At 49.5% G+C, this 17,862-nt stretch overlaps 6 protein-coding genes across 6 annotated transcripts; 2 read left to right on the top strand and 4 right to left on the bottom strand.

Moving 5' to 3' along the window:
• Positions 1 to 265: 265 nt before the first annotated feature.
• On the bottom strand, positions 266 to 2,591 carry BDQ94DRAFT_181816 (transcription factor domain-containing protein; the record flags this gene model as incomplete). Its single annotated transcript, XM_026773987.1, has 3 exons — positions 266 to 1,132; positions 1,241 to 2,411; positions 2,505 to 2,591. 3 exons carry the CDS (start codon positions 2,589 to 2,591, stop codon positions 438 to 440), a joined length of 1,953 nt encoding a protein of 650 aa, XP_026623039.1. The 3' UTR covers positions 266 to 437.
• A 793-nt stretch (positions 2,592 to 3,384) lies between these two features.
• BDQ94DRAFT_173253 (uracil-DNA glycosylase) lies at positions 3,385 to 4,640 on the top strand (the record flags this gene model as incomplete). Its single annotated transcript, XM_026772115.1, has 3 exons — positions 3,385 to 3,746; positions 3,820 to 4,279; positions 4,344 to 4,640. The coding sequence occupies 3 exons, from the start codon at positions 3,385 to 3,387 to the stop codon at positions 4,638 to 4,640; spliced, it is 1,119 nt and encodes a 372-aa protein (XP_026623038.1).
• A 603-nt stretch (positions 4,641 to 5,243) lies between these two features.
• pdiA (protein disulfide isomerase PDI1) lies at positions 5,244 to 7,055 on the bottom strand (the record flags this gene model as incomplete). The annotated part of the gene is made up of 4 exons (XM_026769400.1): positions 5,244 to 5,610; positions 5,678 to 6,117; positions 6,217 to 6,595; positions 6,694 to 7,055. The coding sequence occupies 4 exons, from the start codon at positions 7,053 to 7,055 to the stop codon at positions 5,244 to 5,246; spliced, it is 1,548 nt and encodes a 515-aa protein (XP_026623037.1).
• Positions 7,056 to 7,949: 894 nt separating this feature from the next.
• On the bottom strand, positions 7,950 to 10,538 carry BDQ94DRAFT_149379 (MFS transporter). Its single transcript, XM_026767370.1, has 3 exons — positions 10,285 to 10,538; positions 9,919 to 10,139; positions 7,950 to 9,859 (listed from the first exon to the last, which is right to left on the bottom strand). Exons 2-3 carry the CDS (start codon positions 10,076 to 10,078, stop codon positions 8,175 to 8,177), a joined length of 1,845 nt encoding a protein of 614 aa, XP_026623036.1. The 5' UTR covers positions 10,079 to 10,139; positions 10,285 to 10,538; the 3' UTR covers positions 7,950 to 8,174.
• Positions 10,539 to 11,306: 768 nt separating this feature from the next.
• Positions 11,307 to 15,154, top strand: BDQ94DRAFT_78205 (mediator of RNA polymerase II transcription subunit 14). Its single transcript, XM_026776530.1, has 2 exons — positions 11,307 to 12,225; positions 12,291 to 15,154. Exons 1-2 carry the CDS (start codon positions 11,527 to 11,529, stop codon positions 14,925 to 14,927), a joined length of 3,336 nt encoding a protein of 1,111 aa, XP_026623035.1. The 5' UTR covers positions 11,307 to 11,526; the 3' UTR covers positions 14,928 to 15,154.
• Positions 15,155 to 17,862, bottom strand: BDQ94DRAFT_181812 (DNA polymerase epsilon noncatalytic subunit). Its single transcript, XM_026773986.1, has one exon. It carries the CDS (start codon positions 17,626 to 17,628, stop codon positions 15,382 to 15,384), a length of 2,247 nt encoding a protein of 748 aa, XP_026623034.1. The 5' UTR covers positions 17,629 to 17,862; the 3' UTR covers positions 15,155 to 15,381.

Genomic DNA, 17,862 nt, shown 5'->3' with positions numbered 1-17,862 from the left:
GACTCCACTTGGCCGCAACACGAACCGGTCGACGTCTAGACTCCCTTGGCCTCTCCTTGATTAGCCATCTAACTAGTCTGAACCCCCTCGTCATGCCATGCTTCTGCGTACTCTGCCTGCCTTGCGGATACCTTAACCATTGGCCCTGGTCTTAGCGAAAGGATGATCTGATAACGTTGTTGGACGCTCACTCTGTGTGGGCCGGCCACTTCGTTATATTCAGTGATGAGTTACTCAAGAGCTACATGAAGTAAGCTTGGCCGAATGATGAGCCTGTCAGCTTTGGTAGCGAGCAAAGATCGGCACAAATTAGAGCCAGTTCCTTGTCGCCTGTCTTGCGAACCTGCGCGCAGACCCTGATGCCGGCCCCCGAAGATGCTGTAGCTAGGATTACGCTCACCCTCAGCATGGCCTGGAATTTCTAAGGGAGGGTCCTACTAGGTTCCGGGAGGTGGCTCTGTCATGAACAAGGGGTCCCAGAAATTGGTGGGCAAAGAGAGATCGAGGAAATCTCCAAACAACGTGTCAATATCCGTAAAGTTGTCATGATCAGGGTCCGGGGCACTGATATCTTGCGAATACAATGGCCGGGGCGGAAGTTCCTGCCCTAGCGCAGTCGAGGTCACGCCACTGCGTACGTTACTCAGAGTGCCCTGGGCGGGATCGAGAGACGAATCCGGAGGCGGGGAGAGAAACGCCCTCGGATTCTGAGTTGTGGGCGTGGCAGGACTGGCAGCCCGGCCATGTTGGTGATGTCCAAGCTCGGCCTCGTCAATTTGGTGCAACGCTTTTCGACCCAGTCGCGCCGTTGCTTCTGCAGAATACCAGAACCCGCCCAGTTCTTCGAGCAGAGTACAGCAAGCTTCCAGGCTGGTCCGGGATCGATCAAGATGCGTGATGAGCTTACTTGAGCGAAATTGTTGATATGATACACCCATAGAAAGTGCTAATGCGTATGGAACAATAGGCAAAGGCGGTAACTCATGGGAGCATTCGGTAGCAACAATGGAGTGGATTCGGATGGCAGCAAGACCTTGGCGGACATACGAAGGCCTGGACTCATCCGACCGGTGGGTAACTTTGTATCTGCATGACAGTATGGCAACTGCATGATAGTACAGCTCAAGGAAACCTTTTCTTTCGGTGATTAGCAAACAGTCCTGGAAGACAGATCATTTTCCTTTCCCTCTGAGCTATGCCGTGCCTTTTCTTCTCAGACATGGATTGATCGAAGACATACCTAGTGTAGCAAAGTCCAGGTCATCTCGCAGTTTATCGCCTGTAATGCCTTCAAATGCAGCAGGGAATTCGCCCTCCCATCCAACCGTATGATCCGATGAAGGTCGATAAAGCGAGATCACGGTCGACAGTAGATCAGATATTGCAAACCAGATATCAAAGGCGGATTTGGGAGAAAGATCCTGAAATTTCGGTTTCTCAATCCCAATATCACAGTCAGAGAGGATGACTGGGCGACCACCGATACAGGCATGCAACCTATCCAGGCCCCATAGGCACCAGAAAAGATTAAATAGAGAATCGCCGGGTGTCCGACCAGGTCGGTCCAAATGCAGGCCTACCGTTTGAGCTTGATGAATGGCCTGACAGAGGTGCATAGACGCCGCCTCTGCACCTTCGTAACCCTCGCAATGCAGAGACATAAGGGCCAAGATGCGGATACGACAAAGTCTATCAGATTCCAGCCCAACGTTCAAAGCGACAACCAAACCCTGATATAACTTAGAGCAGAATAAACGAGAGGAAATGAGAGGCCCATCATTGCTGAAGCGAAGGTGAGGACCAGCCGCCCTATCTTTAGCAGCGACAAGGCAAATGGCTCTCTCCAGGAAAACAGATGCAATGCTATCTGAGTTGGCCTGGGTTGAAGATGCCTGGTCGACAAGGGGTAGGATATGGTTGACCTTGCTGAAATAAATTGAGAACAGATGATGGCGGGTAGAATGGGGCAAACGGCGACAGGCATCCATGCCAGATGAATATTGTTGATTGAGCGCGGATGCGACAGATGGTAACTCTGGCCCATTTGGGGGACGGTGTCCGGTCCACTCATGGTCAGTATTAGGCACATGCTTCTTATGGCCATGAACTTCCGACGAGCTGATCCAGAGCCCGATTCGATCCCGCAGATGGCTTGCGTTGGCAGAGTCCAGTTTCTCCCGGATCACAGCTTCTGGATTTAGGTCTCCAACAAACCGTTCTGTTCGAGAGGTGCTTGAGGGCACGCCGCCTGGAATGCTAAGACTACCTGCTAGGGTCGTATCAACCGGTTGATCGCCAGTGATAGCAGTACTCTGTTGTTGCCGCTGTAGCGGTACATGGCTGCTGGCACCTGTCTGTGGGACGTAATTATGGCTTACGCCGTTCGCTGTGTCTAGATGGCGGCAGCGTTTCTTTTATTGATGAGATGAACTCGTCAGAATCTAGGCACCAATCCACCACAAAAGGGAAATAAGGGAGGAAACAGAAGAGACAAACACACATACCTTTCGTCGTTGGCAAGTAGCACATGCTCGCAACGCCCGCGTCCGGCGTCTAGATTGAGGGGTATCGGCGAGCCAAGTAAGCTCCATGGCTTTTTGTTTCATTAACCGACTCAAAAGTAATGACTCGCCATGCCAGATAATTACTTCTTACCCTCCAATGCGGTCTTGTTTCTCTGGGTAAGGGGCGTTTTGCGTAAGTCGACTAGTTCATGATAAAAACGGTACTCAAATGATTAACGAGTGAAACTAGTTGAGTAAGTGATTTGTGTCTGGCCATAAGGATATCTCCGGTTGGACTTGCACGTACCTTGGTTGCTAGGCAAGGAAAGCAATGGTCTAGATCTTCCAGGATTAGTTATTTGCTACTAGTCATTAGTTATGCTCTAAATTACGAGGTAAGTATTGGACAGCGCAAGAATACGCCGTGACGACGTCCCAAATCTTATCGGGCGGCGAATTGAATTTCCTCCCAAACGGACCTGTCATAGACGCCAATTAACGCGTGATTTCGCGCAACTGCGACGCGTTGCCGGCTAGTGCTCCGCTGCGGCTGGAAGGGTCTCTTGAGTATCCATTCTCATGCATTATCTCCTGAGAATTCGACCTATACGAAGGATATTGTCACCCAGGTGAGTCCATTGCATCTGTGAAGGGCTTAACCTGTCCTTCTTTTTCGCTTCTTCATCCTTTCTCTTTCCTGGTCTATTTTACCCTCACCTCATCTTTGAGAACTTTCAAGATCCCTTCCTAAATTCGTTTTCGCTACTTCATCCTCTGATTCGTCTCACTGCTTCTTCCCAATCGATTTCTCTGGCCCCATTTTCGCGAGATTGACTTTCTCACTATCACCTACGAAAGGCAACACACGATTGTCGGAAGCATGGCCGGTAGAGCAGGCATGAAACGTGATGCTAATCATTTGACGACACCAGAGGCCGATTCAAAGAAACCCAAGGCCAATGGAAGCATCACTTCATTCTTTGGTGCCCCCAAGAACAAGTCCAGCGACTCAAAGGCCACTTCGTCTTCATCGGGCTTTAATAAGCAGAAATGGGTCGACTCATTGACTTCAGAACAAAAGGAGCTCCTTCAACTTGAGATTGACACTCTTGATGAGAGCTGGCTGGCACAGCTCAAGGAGGAAGTCGTCAAGCCTGAGTTCCTGGCCCTGAAGCGCTTCCTCCAGAAGGAAAAGCAATCGGGAGCTAAAATCTTTCCTCCCGAAGAAGATATCTACTCATGGTAAATCCCCATTGTCTCCCATTTTGGCTCTACAATTATTATAGCAATTGGGACAGCTAATCTTGAATACTAGGTCCCGTCATACACCTCTCCACAAGGTGAAGGTGGTCATCGTCGGCCAAGATCCTTATCATAATTACAACCAGGCCCATGGCCTTGCATTCTCCGTCCGCCCTCCAACTCCTGCCCCGCCCTCCCTCGTCAACATCTTTAACGAAATTCATAATGACTATCCTTCTTTCCAAAGACCCGCAAACAAGGGTGGCCTTCTCATACCCTGGGCTGAGCGTGGTGTACTAATGCTCAACACTTGCTTGACCGTACGCGCGCATCAAGCCGCTAGCCATTCAAACAAGGGCTGGGAACTGTTCACGCAGAAAGCCATAGACTTAGTGGCCCGAGTACGGACGCGCGGTGTTGTTTTCCTTGCATGGGGAACACCCGCAGGGAAGCGCGTGACAGGCATCAATAGAGCAAAGCATTATGTTCTGCAATCGGTCCACCCAAGCCCGCTAAGTGCGTCAAGAGGATTCGTAAGTAGACCCTTGTTATCATCATTCATTGGCCATCTAATTTTGACGTTTGGTTGTTTTGTAGTTCGGAAACCAGCATTTCAAAAAATGTAATGAGTGGCTTGCTGAACGTTATGGTCCCGACGAAGTCATTGACTGGTCATTGACTTCGAAGAGCAAAACCAGCTCTCCTTTTGCCACCATTCAAAGCCCCGCTCTCACTGGTGCCCCGAATAAGCCTATCGCTAAAGAGTCAGATGCTAGTTTGGAGGAAGAGGTCTCCAGGACAACAGAGCCTGCCAAGTCTACCGAGGCCGTTGACGAGTTTGAAGACGATCTCGATGCGCTGGAAGCCCTAGCAGCAGCAGAAGCGACCAGATAGTTGCTAATACTGAGTACATTGTAAGAATTCCAGGTCTCTTTCCTTCATTGCCATCTCCATTTCCACCTTCTCATACCTTGAGGGGAGCTACTAGAGCAAAGTCGTGATCGAGATCAAGCCACCGTTCTTGCTCATGGATTACGGTATTATTCACCGCATCCGCTTGCTTAGACTGTGAATCGGTGATATGGTATGTGGCTTCGATGTTGGAAGGCTCATTGCTCACCCTTCGCTTGAATTTTGGGTCACGGTGTAGGGATTAAACTACTGTTACAGTCATTGAGGTATCAACCCAGCACTTTACTACAAGATGAGTAAGAAATAGTCCTTGGGCTCTCACACGGTAATGCTATTCTTGAACCTTTGTGGAGTACAGTTTCGGACAAGCCTGGGTATCATTCCATGGAACGAGGTAGACATGCGTGGAGCAAATTATATATTCATCACATTGTCTGCCCATATAGAAACTGGTCCAATTTAGCTAATTCAACCAACAACAGATTGGTCCAGAGATTACAAAAGTTAACAATAGAGAAACGAAGTTCCAAATAATTAGTGATTGATACGGCACAGCACTAAGCGGGATCTCAATTGGGAGACTGTTTACAGTTCGTCATGTTCTGCCTTCTCGTCATCTGTGGCAGCCGGGGTCTCGGCCTCCGTAGCGGAGGGAGCAGCCTCAGTCACGTCACCACCCTCCTGTGTTTCCTCAGAAGCGACATTGAGGGCGTCAACGTTGTGTTTGCCATTCTCCTTCACAAAGTTGGCAAGATCCTCGACAGTGCGCGAGCCAGAGTACTCAATGGGGGAGTCCTTGGCACCGGCCGGGTAGAGTCTGAGGGTAGGAAATCCAGTAATCGGGTCCGGAACATCGTTGGCCGTCGCATCGATCTTAGCGATGGTGACCTTAGCCGCCAAATCGGGGTGGTCAGCATAGAGAGCTGCGAGCTCATCGTACTTCGGAGCAAGACTATAGATTTGTCGTTAGTTGATTGTGCTCCAACACCTAGTGTACTTAGGGGATTGAAGAGACATACGCTTTGCAGTGTCCACACCAAGGTGCGTAGAATTCGAGCAAGACATCCTTGTCATTGTCAATGACGAGATCCTTGTAGGAATGGGCCACTACAACCGTGACGGGGCCCTCCTGAGATTCGGGAACAGGTTCCGACTTGATGCTAGGCTCAACCTTCCCATCCAGAACATCCTGGATGAACTTTTCAACCTCGTCGGCATTCAATTCTTTGGCCTGGTCATAGGGGTATTTGGCATTCTTTGCGGGATCCTGGATGGCGAATGCCGGGAACTTCTGAGAGTCTAGGTTGAGGTTTCCAGCGTGGGCACCGAACATCTTGGCGTCAATAGTAGCAATGTTGATAGCACCCTTGTGCTTCTGGGCAATAGGCTTGAAGTCTTCGGTGTACTTTTCGCGCTCCTCCTTGGTCTCGGCAAAGATATAGGCCAATGGGACTCCAGCCTATAAGAAAAGTGGTTAGCCAGTTCAGCCAGCAAATTGGTATCGAAACTCAAGCCGAAATGCAAAGAGATGTCACGTCGACGTATAGATTCAACTTACCCCAATATAGCCAGAGTAGGTCTCAGGGCCAATCTCGCCCACAAGGGGAGTACTAGCGGATTTCACCCAGCTGTGAATAGCCTCCTGTTCGATCTCGCCATCGTAAACAGCCTTCTTCTCATCGAAGTCCTTATAGAGCACGATGGAGGGCTGCTCGACACCTTCCGATTTCGCAATGGCGGCATCGTCCGTGGCAGCAAAGAGGTAGTTATCCCGCTGAGACTCAGCATATTTTTCGAATGCTTGATAAGTTTCCTGGTCGTCGGACGGGATATAACCGATCACGACAATCTTGTCCATGGTCTTGATCTCTTCTAAATTCTCCTCGTTCACGGAGGATACTGCAGGAAGTGACTGCTTAATCATGTAGGAAACGATTCTGGGAAACCGTCCAATGGGTCAGTAGCACATCACATACACGATAGCCTTTTGATGCATATCCATTTCTTTCGTCCAGTCAAAACCAAGAGGACTCACGATTCTGTTTGCCTAGCGCCCTGGTAAGGCTTGCTAGAGTCAACACCCCGAAAGATCTTGAGGGTAGGGTAGCCTTCAACGCCCTGACTCCGGCAGAGATCCTCCTCGGCGGTGCAGTCAACCTTCACCAGAGGGATATTCTTCGCCTTGAGCTCCGTAGCTGCTTCCTCATACTTTGGTGCGAGGGCTTTACAGTGGCCACACCAAGGAGCAAAGAATTCGGCAAGCACGAGACCGTGCTCGTTCATGAAGCTCTCAAATGTGTCCTGATCCAGTGAAATAACATCAGACTCGGTATCAGCAGCCGCAACCACCGCGGATGCTCCGAGAAGGCTAACGAGCCAAGGCGCGAAGGAGCGCATCTTGTAATAAAGAAGCAGCAGCGGAATAGAGGACGATGGGAGAGGGTATTTAAATGGATATCTGCTTTTCCAGTGGCTTCCGAAGATCCTCGAAAGTCAATGAAAACAAATAATAGACCGGCCCGTTTGGAGGGAGAGGGGTGGGGAGAGAGAGGAAGGCAGGTGACGCGTAGAGCAGAAGCTACCGAAAGAGAAAAGAGCGATGGGGCGAATGGGAAGGCAAGTAGTTCTTAAATAAATGGTAGTATCATAGGCTGATCCTTAACTAGCTAACCCACTACTCAGTAGCTATGGCGAGGCGATGAGGACAATCTGTTCTTTCTGCAGTCAGCTGGCCTGCTGAGCATTCTGACTGGCTCAACCGGACCCGCCCAGAACAGCAAGGGACCTTCATACCAAGGGTCTGGTAACCTATGCATACTTCACTTGGGAAGGGTAGTACCAGGTACCTAAACCGAAGCCTACTAGCTGGTCAGTCGATTGGTCGGTAGGGATGGTAGGCATAGATACTTAAGTACATGGGACGCCGGTATTACTAGTATCAATGATGATTAGTTATTATTGTGAGACCATAGCCTATCTCCCCTGGGAGCTACTTACCCACTTTTGTCTTAGTGGTACCGAGGTACCGCCCCTAGCACTTCGACCAAACTCGATCCCTTCAATTACTTAAGTAACGGTTTAGCTAGTTAACTAACTAGTTAGTGCAGTAGTTGCTAACTACTTGGTGTTCAGTCATTCCCCCCCTCCCTTCAAGGTTTCAACCTGCTCCTGCGGACCTTCCAGCTGGCCACATTCCATGACAAGGTCTCGAATTACACTCTTTTAGCCATTGTAATCAATCTACATGCGGCCCTGCTTACCCTGCTCCTCCACACCCGTTGTGTCTATTATGCTGAGTAATCTAAGTGCAAGTACCAGTGGACATCAGGTACGGTGCATGCCATCTATATAGATACTAAGCGCTACTAGAATAAGTAGTACATGTTCCCTAGCCTAGGGCAGAATCAACAGGGCCATTGTTCGGCCACACAAAGTAACACCCTCGGTAATCGCCACATCTACTCAGGAGAGTAGACCATGATTCTTAAATCAACCTTTACGCAACCATCACCGCCTCTACTCCGCTAGGTTCTCGCTATGAGACGGGCAATGAGTGACAGCTCCATAGACCGGCACCTCCTGTCTCGGTCTACCCTCAAGTTCTTTCGAAAGTGAAAGCGCGTCCCTCTTTCCACGCTCTACATCGACCAAGAGCATTAATGGTAAAGGGAGCAGAATCAGGACAGCAAGAAAGACGAAGGCGGGTCGGATTTCCCCGTAACGATCTGTGATGATTCCAACAATGGCAGGACCGAAAACACTGGAGCCTTTATCAGTGATGGCATATAAAGCATAGAATGCAGCCTCATATCCCGGAGGGATCAATTCTCCAAAGAAGCTCCGGCAGTATGAAGAAAGTCCACCCATAACAAGTCCATATATGACGCCCAATGGGTACATCTCCCATGGTTGTTGGAGGCCTAAGTACCCTAGGCTTTTGATTGCGGGAATGAAGCCTAAGAGACCATAGAGCGGCACAAGCTCGAATAGAATAATACAAGCAACTATCGTTTGTGAAGCCCGGAGATTGAATGTCCGCGACACAAAGCTCCAAGAGAATGCTCCAAAAACTCCTGCAATCATCGCAATGACATTAATCAGCCCCAAAGCGGCTGGCTGCATCCCCAATTGTGTCTTTGCAAACAGGACGGCGGTCCCGCTGACTGTCGCGATACCATCACTTAAGAGGAACCAAGCTGCCAGGAATAAAAGGATATCTCTCAGATGTCGAGTGCGCATTACTGTCCTGCCCAAGGACTTCCAAGCGTATGCCATATAACTAGTCCATGTCCCACTCTCTTTCCCATATGGAAGGGGCGGGCCGGGCCGGGCACGTAGCCACATTGCCGCAGGTATGGTGAAGGTGAACCACCAGAGCCCAATCAAAAAGAGGACTAGGCGCAACGAGAATGTTGTCTGGTGAGTTTCGACAACAACTAGGATGCAAATTGCTTGCAGTATAACTGCACCTATGTATCCGATGCCGATTCCGTTTGAGGATAACTTTGTGGAAAGCTTCAATTCCTGAGAAGTCTTCGAAGCAAACACTTGAGTTTCGTCACCCAGAGAGTACGCATTGCGGTTTTGTTCTGGCCGAAGCAGTGATGTTGTTTCAGTTCCGTCAGTTTGGCCCGGGCCATCGGCTGTAGAGGTCGAATCATGGCTGGTTCCGGTGGGTATATCCCCGTCACCATGTCCACCCATCAATATAGGATGATAGCGAACCAGCAGGGGTAGGAAAGAATTCAACAGTACAAAAGAAGCTCCGAAACATGTATTAGATATAATTGCGAACAGCCCACCGAGAAGATAGAGCCTTGGAACGACGGCAAGAAACAACATCGTAGAAACGGAGCCGATGAGTGCAAAGATAACCAACAGCATTTTGCGGTAGCTTCCGTGATCCGCAGCACCTGACATTGATATTATCAGGATGGCTTGTATGAATACACTCAATGAGAATGTGTACATAGCGAAGCTTGCAGTGTTTATTTCAACGCCGAGAATATAAATAATGCACTGGCTTGTTCTGGGTGAGCCTGGTTTCGTAAACGCAGTGGCATCAAAGATGGTGTTCCAGGTCCCTGATGGTGAGGTCGATTCTAGAGAGCTCCAAGTAGCACTGCACGGTGTTTTCTTATCCGAAAGAAGTACACCGCGTTCGCGAGCCATTTGCTCTAGGGTAATGGGGAGGAACGATCCTAAAATAGGTTAGGAGGTGTAAGAATCGTACTTCTCGGCCTGTGTAAGATATGCATACCCATAGCGCACACTGTAAAAACCTCGGCAGCCCAACCATAGCTGTACCATCCAGCGAGCTCCTTCTTAGATGTCGGCCTGGTGTCATCTCCAGGGAATTGTGGAGGTGGAGGACAGACGGAAGCGGCCTGGTCTTCCGGTGAATTGGTGCAATTCTGCATTATGGATTGCTCACATATCCAAGAATGAGGTATTAAGAATAGCTAGACCGAACACGCTTGTCTGTATAATATTGTCGAAGCTGGTTAACATATACACCGGATCAAGTAAATCGTACAAACGGGGGCTTTAATAGTATAATAGATAGATTCATAGGCATGCTATACACAGAATAACAGCTAAAAATGAATAATAAAGTGCTACTTACAACTAGGCTTGCTTTGCTGTGAGACAGAGACTGCAGGAACAATGTCGGCTGGATAATAGTATTAGTGCTATTGATGACGGTCAGGCTGGAAGCGAGTAACAGGCAGAGCTTGAAAAGGGGGAGACGTCAGAAATGCTACAAGAGGAGGACTTAATAATATTTTATGTCAAGGAATTGGTAGAGTTATAGTGGGCTACACTATATGAAGTAGGGTGATTGATAGCTTTCCGGTCCGACAACCGTAAGGCGCGGCTGGGAATGGAGGAAGCTTGGAGACCTGGGTCGAGTAGTACTTATCTACTTATCTAAAGCGCCAAGGAGCTCTCTCTAACCAGGTAACTTGCGGGTGGAGGCTTTGGAGAACCTAACCAATTCGGTCCTGGAATGCGGTGTGACTGTCTCAATACGGTAACAATATAGCCTGCCATTTAGTGTTTGCCTGAATACCTTATACGAAATAAAAGTAAGGTATTGTAAGCTTAGCCGGCCAGCAAATAAGGCACAAAGGCAACAAAACCTAGCTGCTGGCTGATCCCGTGCTCATGCATTTGCATCGCATCGCGCAGGCCTCATCTTTCGATCATCCACCAGTACTTTCACAGATTCTCAACGCTCCTGCAAGCATATTGGTATCCATCTCGCCACCTCCGATCCACAGTATCTACGCTTCACTCGCTCATCTTTCAAATGTCTTTTACACATCGTCTTTTCTTCTAAAAGGTTTATTCTGACATCACCTAGCTCCCCGCCTTCGGTATTCAATACCCTGCATATCACACCGCAGTCGCTTCTTCCAAATTAGCGTCGCATCTCTGTCCCATCGAGGCATATCCTAGAAGACATATTTTCAAGCTACTTTTGTGCACAGTCAAGCCCCCGCGCTAGGCCATTGCCTCGATCTGAGGATCCTCAAGAGCAACGAGTTACCCAACAGCTCGGTCTGAGTTCATTACATTAGTCGTCAACCGCCCCCTACGTTGAGCGCATAACGCGCTAATTACAGTTTCTCAATTGGATCGCTAACTATAAACCAACTGTTTGCCCTCTGGTTGAGAGAACATAAATGGCATTGCGTTGAAGCCCTCGGTCGACGAACCCACGCATAGTCAGCTTCCCTCCCTACCCCGGTGCCAGTTCCTTCAGTATCAGAAAGGCCCCAGATTGAGCCGCTCGTTCTGTGCTGTGCGAGGGGTAAAGGAGGGGAGGGATCAACTCAACGAGGAGCACGTTTATGCACGGAACATGCCGGGAGTCGTCATGGACAATGCCAACATTGGCGGACTAAGACACGGGCCAGGTAACACTTATCCTCAGGATGGACTGTCACACTCTCGGGGAGAAGTTGCTCAGTTCAACGGCGCCAACGCACAAGATGGTCCTGTTCATGTTAATGGCGTCGAAAAGAACGCCAGTCAATCTCGAAGCGTTGAGGCAATTCCCTCAAATCATGCATCAAGGGTAACCAAGGGACCGCCTGAATTGCCACATATTACACAAGGGTTTTTCCCTTTCGCGAAGTTGGTCAATAGGTCCGTACAGCAGTGCTGGAACGATCTATCTGACTTAATTACTGAAATGGCGGAGATGCAGGTGAATTCTCATGAATTTCACCCCTCGACAGCTCCAACTACCGGAAAGTCGCCCGGAAATCAGTCTCCTGGAAACATACGAAAGAAGCTTCGAATACTAGAATTTTCTCACGCTAAAAGAGCCGAATTCATAAAGTTGCTCGTCCTCTCTCAATGGAGCCGACAAGCGGCTGATGTTAGTAAATTGATCGACATTCAGAATTTCATTCGCACCCGGCATCAAGCTTACACGAATGCGCTGCAATGGGTCGGGGACATGAAAAGGGACCTCGTTCAGGCGCAGGTAGCAAATCCTGATCTGAAAACCGCACTAGAAGTCTTGTCGAGGGGCAAGGTGGCGTCCATGTCCGATGTAAGCTTTGTTATCTTCTAAAGTGTTGACAATTTATCTAATGTTCTTTTTGCGCCGAAATCCAGCTCGGCTACAAACCTCCCCGGCGCTTGACAGTCCGAGGAACGCTCAGGAAACTACAGAAAATCAATCGATTAATCGGTGCGCGACTCGTGGTGCAAGATGAGATTCCTCCTCCATTCAAAAGTTACCGGGTCCATGACGGCCGGGTCACATTTGGCGTCCCTGGCGAATTCGAACTCGACCTTTCCATTGGCGAAGAGAACGAAAACTCGCAGTTTTTCTTTGTCGATATACGTTTCCTCTTCTCTCCTTCACCTCCTATACTGAAGGGCCGATTATTAAACGAGCTCGAAATGACGATTAATGACGTCCTTCAAAATAGCGGCTTGACCGGGTGCTTCGACCTGTTACATAACCTGGTGTTAACCAATAAAATCAACATATTATTCAAGCAAGCTACCGAGTTGGCCAGGAGTTCTTGGTCTGACGGTTTGCGGGTTGAGTTGTTGCACCGAACACTCGTCGTCCAGTACTGGACACTGAAGCCTGGAACTAAAAGTTGGCTTGAGATCGGAATCAAGAGCGGCCATCGCAAGTCAGACAGCGAAAGCCCTGGGTTACCATCTTTGAAGTTCCGCTGGGTGAGGGATGGGGGCGAGGTGCCATGTGAAGATATTGCTTTCGATGCAGAAAATCTCTCTATGGAGATTGTACTGCGAAGTGTCATCGCACTGCATGTCTCCCATACCCTTTCTTCGGCATACTGCAAGATAAGACAAAGCTCGCTTTTCTCGACTGGCTTCCTATCCTTGCGTGCTCACCTAACAAGAACTGAGCCCGGTGATTGCCAACTCGATGTCCAGCTCACTGAAACTAGGCATCTTCAAGTCTCTATTGAACCCATGTCCGGAGTGAGTATCCTGTCAGCCAACCCGACTGTCTCGGACCGCTTTGATATGGAGCGCAATCCTGAAAGATCCTCTGTTGAGGACATAGTCTCCCGTGTTGCTCGAATTCGCTGCAATGCAGCCATAGAGGAAATAGAATCCAAGGTCAAAATGCTAGGATTCGAGCCACTCAATCCGAGGGCATGGAAACTTGACATTCGAAGGATCTTTCCACCAAATGTTCTACGCTTCACACTCTTTTCTCATCAGCTCTGGGGGCGAAATTGGATCGTGGCAGCAACTAGCAGCATGGATGGCGATTCTTGGTGGGTCGTGCAACTTCGCCCAACGTTGCCTGCAAAGGGTCCTCCCATCCCTCATGCAAATGGCTGTGGCCAGCCTATTCTCCGTTCCGCTCAGGTTGTCACAGATTCATTCTTCCCCGCACGCTATGATATTGACGATGCGTACCTCGCAAACCTTGGACACAGTCTTTCAGGAATTCTGGCTATCCAATCTAATGCACGCTACTTGTCGGACTTGCAGTCTATCAAGTTCCATCCTCCTCCGCATAAGTTAAAGATCGAACCCGATCTCCGGGTCCCAGACATCCTTGTCCGGTACGATGTATCGACCCTTCCCAGTGTCTTTAGGGTAGCCATGCCCGCCAAGGCAAAGAAGAAGAGTCTCATAAGAGATACCATTCGCCTTGCTTTCCATGGAGTTGATCCCCGTGAGAAGTGCGCCATCATGGTAGCTTATGGCAACTTAGTCGACTCTACGGCTACTCTATGTCCACTTATCTCGAGCTGGGATCGCTCACTAGTATTTCAAAAGGGAGGCACTGGCTTTGCGATGCGTTTGCTTGCACCTGCTGGTCACCCGGTCATCGTCAGCCTTCTTGAGAATCTTCAGAGGCTTGAGTGTGTGCTTTCAATTCTTGAAACACTGCAACGGAAGAAGGTAGAGATTCGGACCTTCTCTTTATCGAGTATATCCTTTATTTATGGTTCAGAGAGAGATCTTGCGGCTAGCCTCAATATACATCTGTCAAGGAACGAATCACTCATGAAGCTCAGCCCTACCGACCTGGCATCTAGGCGCGAGTTCTTATTTGGTCTGCGTTTAGGCATACAGTTCGGTCTCCAAAACCCGCACCGCCGGATCCAGGAATCCCTTGCGTCCAGTCTGAACCGCTCTCCCACCGAGGCGGGACTTGAGACTGTTGTTGAACTTCTCACGCTTACACTTCCCCTTATGAGGGCTTTGGACCAGCTAATGGCCAATCCTTCACACAGCGGGCCTTTGAGACTGCACGTAACAGTGCGCAACGCTAAGACGTACCAACTTCACTACCCTGGGGACGAGGCTCGATTTCAATTGGTGGCTGCTTCGCACCAGAACCGGTTGGTTTGGGTACTCAAAGACGCGAACAGCCAAGGAAATAGTAAGAACGATGACAGTATCACAGCCAGACTCCGACAGACACTGTATACGTCGAAGGGCGATGGCTGGAAAGGACTTGAAACTGGAGTCGTGGCAGAAGTCGATCAAGTCGGAAACCTTCTACGAGAACTTGAGAAGTGCTTTGTCGCCTCTCGGGCTGATCCCAAACACAATTCTACCGATTATGCCGCCAATCACACTGGATTGAACAATCCAGAAATATCGGCATTGGCAATCAAAAAAGGGACTACAGATGGTGCTAAACTTTCCCTCTCAGACTCGCTTACAACCCTGCCGAACGACAAAGGCAATCTATCCCAGGCAGACACGGCAGCGCAGAAAGAGGACATCATCATGATCGACTAAAACTCGCTTATCACCACTGCCTGAACTAGTGCATCTCAGGCATAGAATTTTTCCACTTGAAACGTATTTGTTTTCTTGACCGTCATTTGCGTCTTGTACAGTGTCTACAGGTCGAGCTCTGTGATTTGGGGCTTCCCTATTATGCCAGCTGCCGCGGTAGCCGAACGCATGCATGCGATTCGGCAGGTGCTAATTGTGGTTAAATTCTAAGTCCTGTAAAGAATATAGCCTAATGAGGTGTGGAGGTATGCCTCAGGAGTCCGAGTGTTTAAAAAAGAAAATCGCTTCCATTCTGTCCTATAACAATACCCGTTCATTGCATGATGCGAATGTAATAGTTCATTGTACGTCAAAACAAAAATGTATATCTACATAACACCATGTCCCTAACCTCGCAAGAAACAAATATCTGTTTCTAGCACTTAGTGCATAAGTTCCGTTACGTACTTCCCAGCTACAAGCGTTCCTGCTGTATCCTGCCTCGATTCTTGATGGCATCATACTCAACCCACCGGACAAAGGATAGCTCGCCTTCCGGAACAAGCCTGCCAGTATTCATCACATGGCAGCCCTCATACGTTATACAAAACGGCGCGGCCTCTGGATCTGCTAGAATGATTGCAGTTGGCAACGGATACAGCTGTAAGGAGGAGACATAATCCCACAAAACGGGTCGCAAAGAAAGCGGGAAAGGCGACAAAGTGCCCTGGTCGAGAATCGATTTCACAAGCCTTCGAGCGAAAAGGGTTGTACTCGGGACTAGACTAGAGCTTATGCCTGTCTGTGGGCTATGGCTGTGAGGTTCGAGATGGTCGGTTTCCCCGGCAGAAGCGTGCGCGTCTTCAGCCATCGCGGTGTCGGCGCCATGTGAGAGGTTTACAGCGTTTCGTCTCAATCTGTTAGAAATATCGTCTCTGAATATCGCAATATCATGGACAGGCCCGAATAGGGTAAGGCGGGAAGGATTTGAAGTCCATATCGCTTCCCCAGGAGGCCCAGACGACTGAGAGGAGTCCAACTGCGAGTTGGCAGTAGCAAATGCTCGTTTCACTCTAGTAGTGAATAATTCTGGAATCGAATGGCGTGGGATTGGGGAGGCGGCGCCAGCTGAGAAAGCCGACGGCCATGGATCATTGTCGCCCGGAACAAATACGAATGTCGAGTGCTGCAACAACGAAGGGAACTCCGACAGTATCAAGGAGAGAGCATCGAAATGTTCTTTGTACTCGATGCTGCCCGCCTGACCACTGCTGTTTATGATGGCTTTCTGCACGAAGTTCCCCGTCAGGACAAATATGCTTGGACGCTCCTCCAAAGGCAAGTGGTGATAGACGCTGAAGACCTTCCTCAACGCATCTAAAGTCCTCATATCATCCAGATTAACCTCCCCCAAAGCAGCCACCTTTAACCGGCGGTCGCCTTCAGCGCTTCCATGTACACCTCGTAGATAGCTGGCTTCAATATGCCTCATTCGCGGGCCCTGCGCACGTTCACTTCCAACTCCCAGGAAGTCAATCCATCCAAGCCCCCCACTGGAACTGACCTCTCTGCCACTTTGTTGGTTATTCATCCCGAGAGATGTCTCCCGTCGCTCACAAGGAGGACCGCATATAGAAACGCCCACAAAAACTCCTCCAATGGCACCCCCGACCCCGGAATTGCCGCCTAGAGTAGACCCCCTAACATTTTCCTCTTCCTCATATATCCCATCAACGAGGACAAACATCCCTGGAGCGAGCCAGGCTCCGTCTTCAGGCACCATCCGCGCGTGTCTCAGATCCAAAGAAATACTCCCGGTTAAATCGCTCAAATTCAAGTCCCCCGTTGGGGACATTGAGAGTAAACCTAGAATAAGGTGTGATGTGCCATTTCTTCCGAGTAAATTCGCGATTGGTGTGAGCTTGTAGCCTTGGGTAACCGCTAAAGAAGATGATGATTTCCGCAAGATACGCGAGGGACCGGACGGTGATTGGAATGACTCATGCCGAAGCAGACGTTGATGGATAACATTGTAACGATCCCTAAACAGATTGGTCCTGTGAGAGGATGGAGGGAACAGGGTGGGCCTTGATCTTGCGACTTCGAAGTATCTCTTATCCGCATTATAGGTCAATCGCGGTATATCAAAAGCCTCGATAACCCTAACCCAATGTCTCGGGTGTGAGGGTACGTCAGAACTTTCTGCTGAACCTTCTCCTTCCAGCCCTGCCGCTGCATACAATTGCGGATCGGCCCTAGAGCGTCTGTTTCCTTGGCCTGGGCTTGTTGTTCTCGAAGGGACCTCATCTGGCGTGGCGTGCTTCCCAGAGATAACCCTTCCCCCACTCATATTGCTCTCTAAAGTCTGGAGGATGGCTTTCAGTGAGGCGCCTTTCCCTTCATCGACAATGACGCCACCGCCAGCTTTCTTCCAGGCTTTAGCCACTTCATCGAGTGCTCTTTCTGCGAGACCTTCTTCGCGCCATGCTGAGCCACAATTCTTCCCCACAAAGGTGGCTAGTGTTTGAAGCGCAGAGGAGGATATTGTTAGATTATGCTTGCGCGTGAAGGTACGGAAGGCCACAGGCCGAAGAGTCGAAGGAGGAAGCAGTATGGGAAGGACCGATGTCCTCGTTGGCAGCGCATTGGGTCTATTTTTTCGGAAAGGATAGGCGGGTGTTCCAAATCCGGGTGATGATGAGGGTACGGGGTCCGAGTCCATATTGAGAGGGCAGATCGTGAGTGACTGCGACGCCGGTATTGCAAATCCGCTCTTGGTCGAATGCGCGTCTAACGGCCGGATACCGTGCGGGGACAATGTCACGACAAGAAACCCTTAGAGTTCCTCGGAATAGATGTAGAGGGAATACTCAAGGAAATGGAGAGGGCGAGTAAAAAACTAAAGTAAACTAAGTTCCGCTGTCAGTACAAGGTGATCCTGCCAATACCGGTTGAC

This window comes from Aspergillus welwitschiae (assembly GCF_003344945.1).
Source record: "Aspergillus welwitschiae strain CBS 139.54b unplaced genomic scaffold BDQ94scaffold_32, whole genome shotgun sequence".
Lineage (NCBI taxonomy): Eukaryota > Fungi > Ascomycota > Eurotiomycetes > Eurotiales > Aspergillaceae > Aspergillus > Aspergillus welwitschiae.
The sequence above is the reverse complement of the archived record's forward strand: the minus strand, read 5'-3'. Positions and strand labels throughout refer to the sequence as shown.

Coding starts and splice junctions, on each gene's coding strand:
- BDQ94DRAFT_181812 (XM_026773986.1), bottom strand. CDS start 17,628: ATGGACTCGGACCCCGTACCCTCATCATCACCCGGATTTGGAACACCC.
- BDQ94DRAFT_78205 (XM_026776530.1), top strand. CDS start 11,527: ATGCCGGGAGTCGTCATGGACAATGCCAACATTGGCGGACTAAGACAC. Junction 12,226..12,290: donor AGGTGGCGTCCATGTCCGAT/GTAAGCTTTGTT, acceptor GCCGAAATCCAG/CTCGGCTACAAACCTCCCCG.
- BDQ94DRAFT_149379 (XM_026767370.1), bottom strand. CDS start 10,078: ATGCAGAATTGCACCAATTCACCGGAAGACCAGGCCGCTTCCGTCTGT. Junction 9,860..9,918: donor TTTTACAGTGTGCGCTATGG/GTATGCATATCT, acceptor AACCTATTTTAG/GATCGTTCCTCCCCATTACC.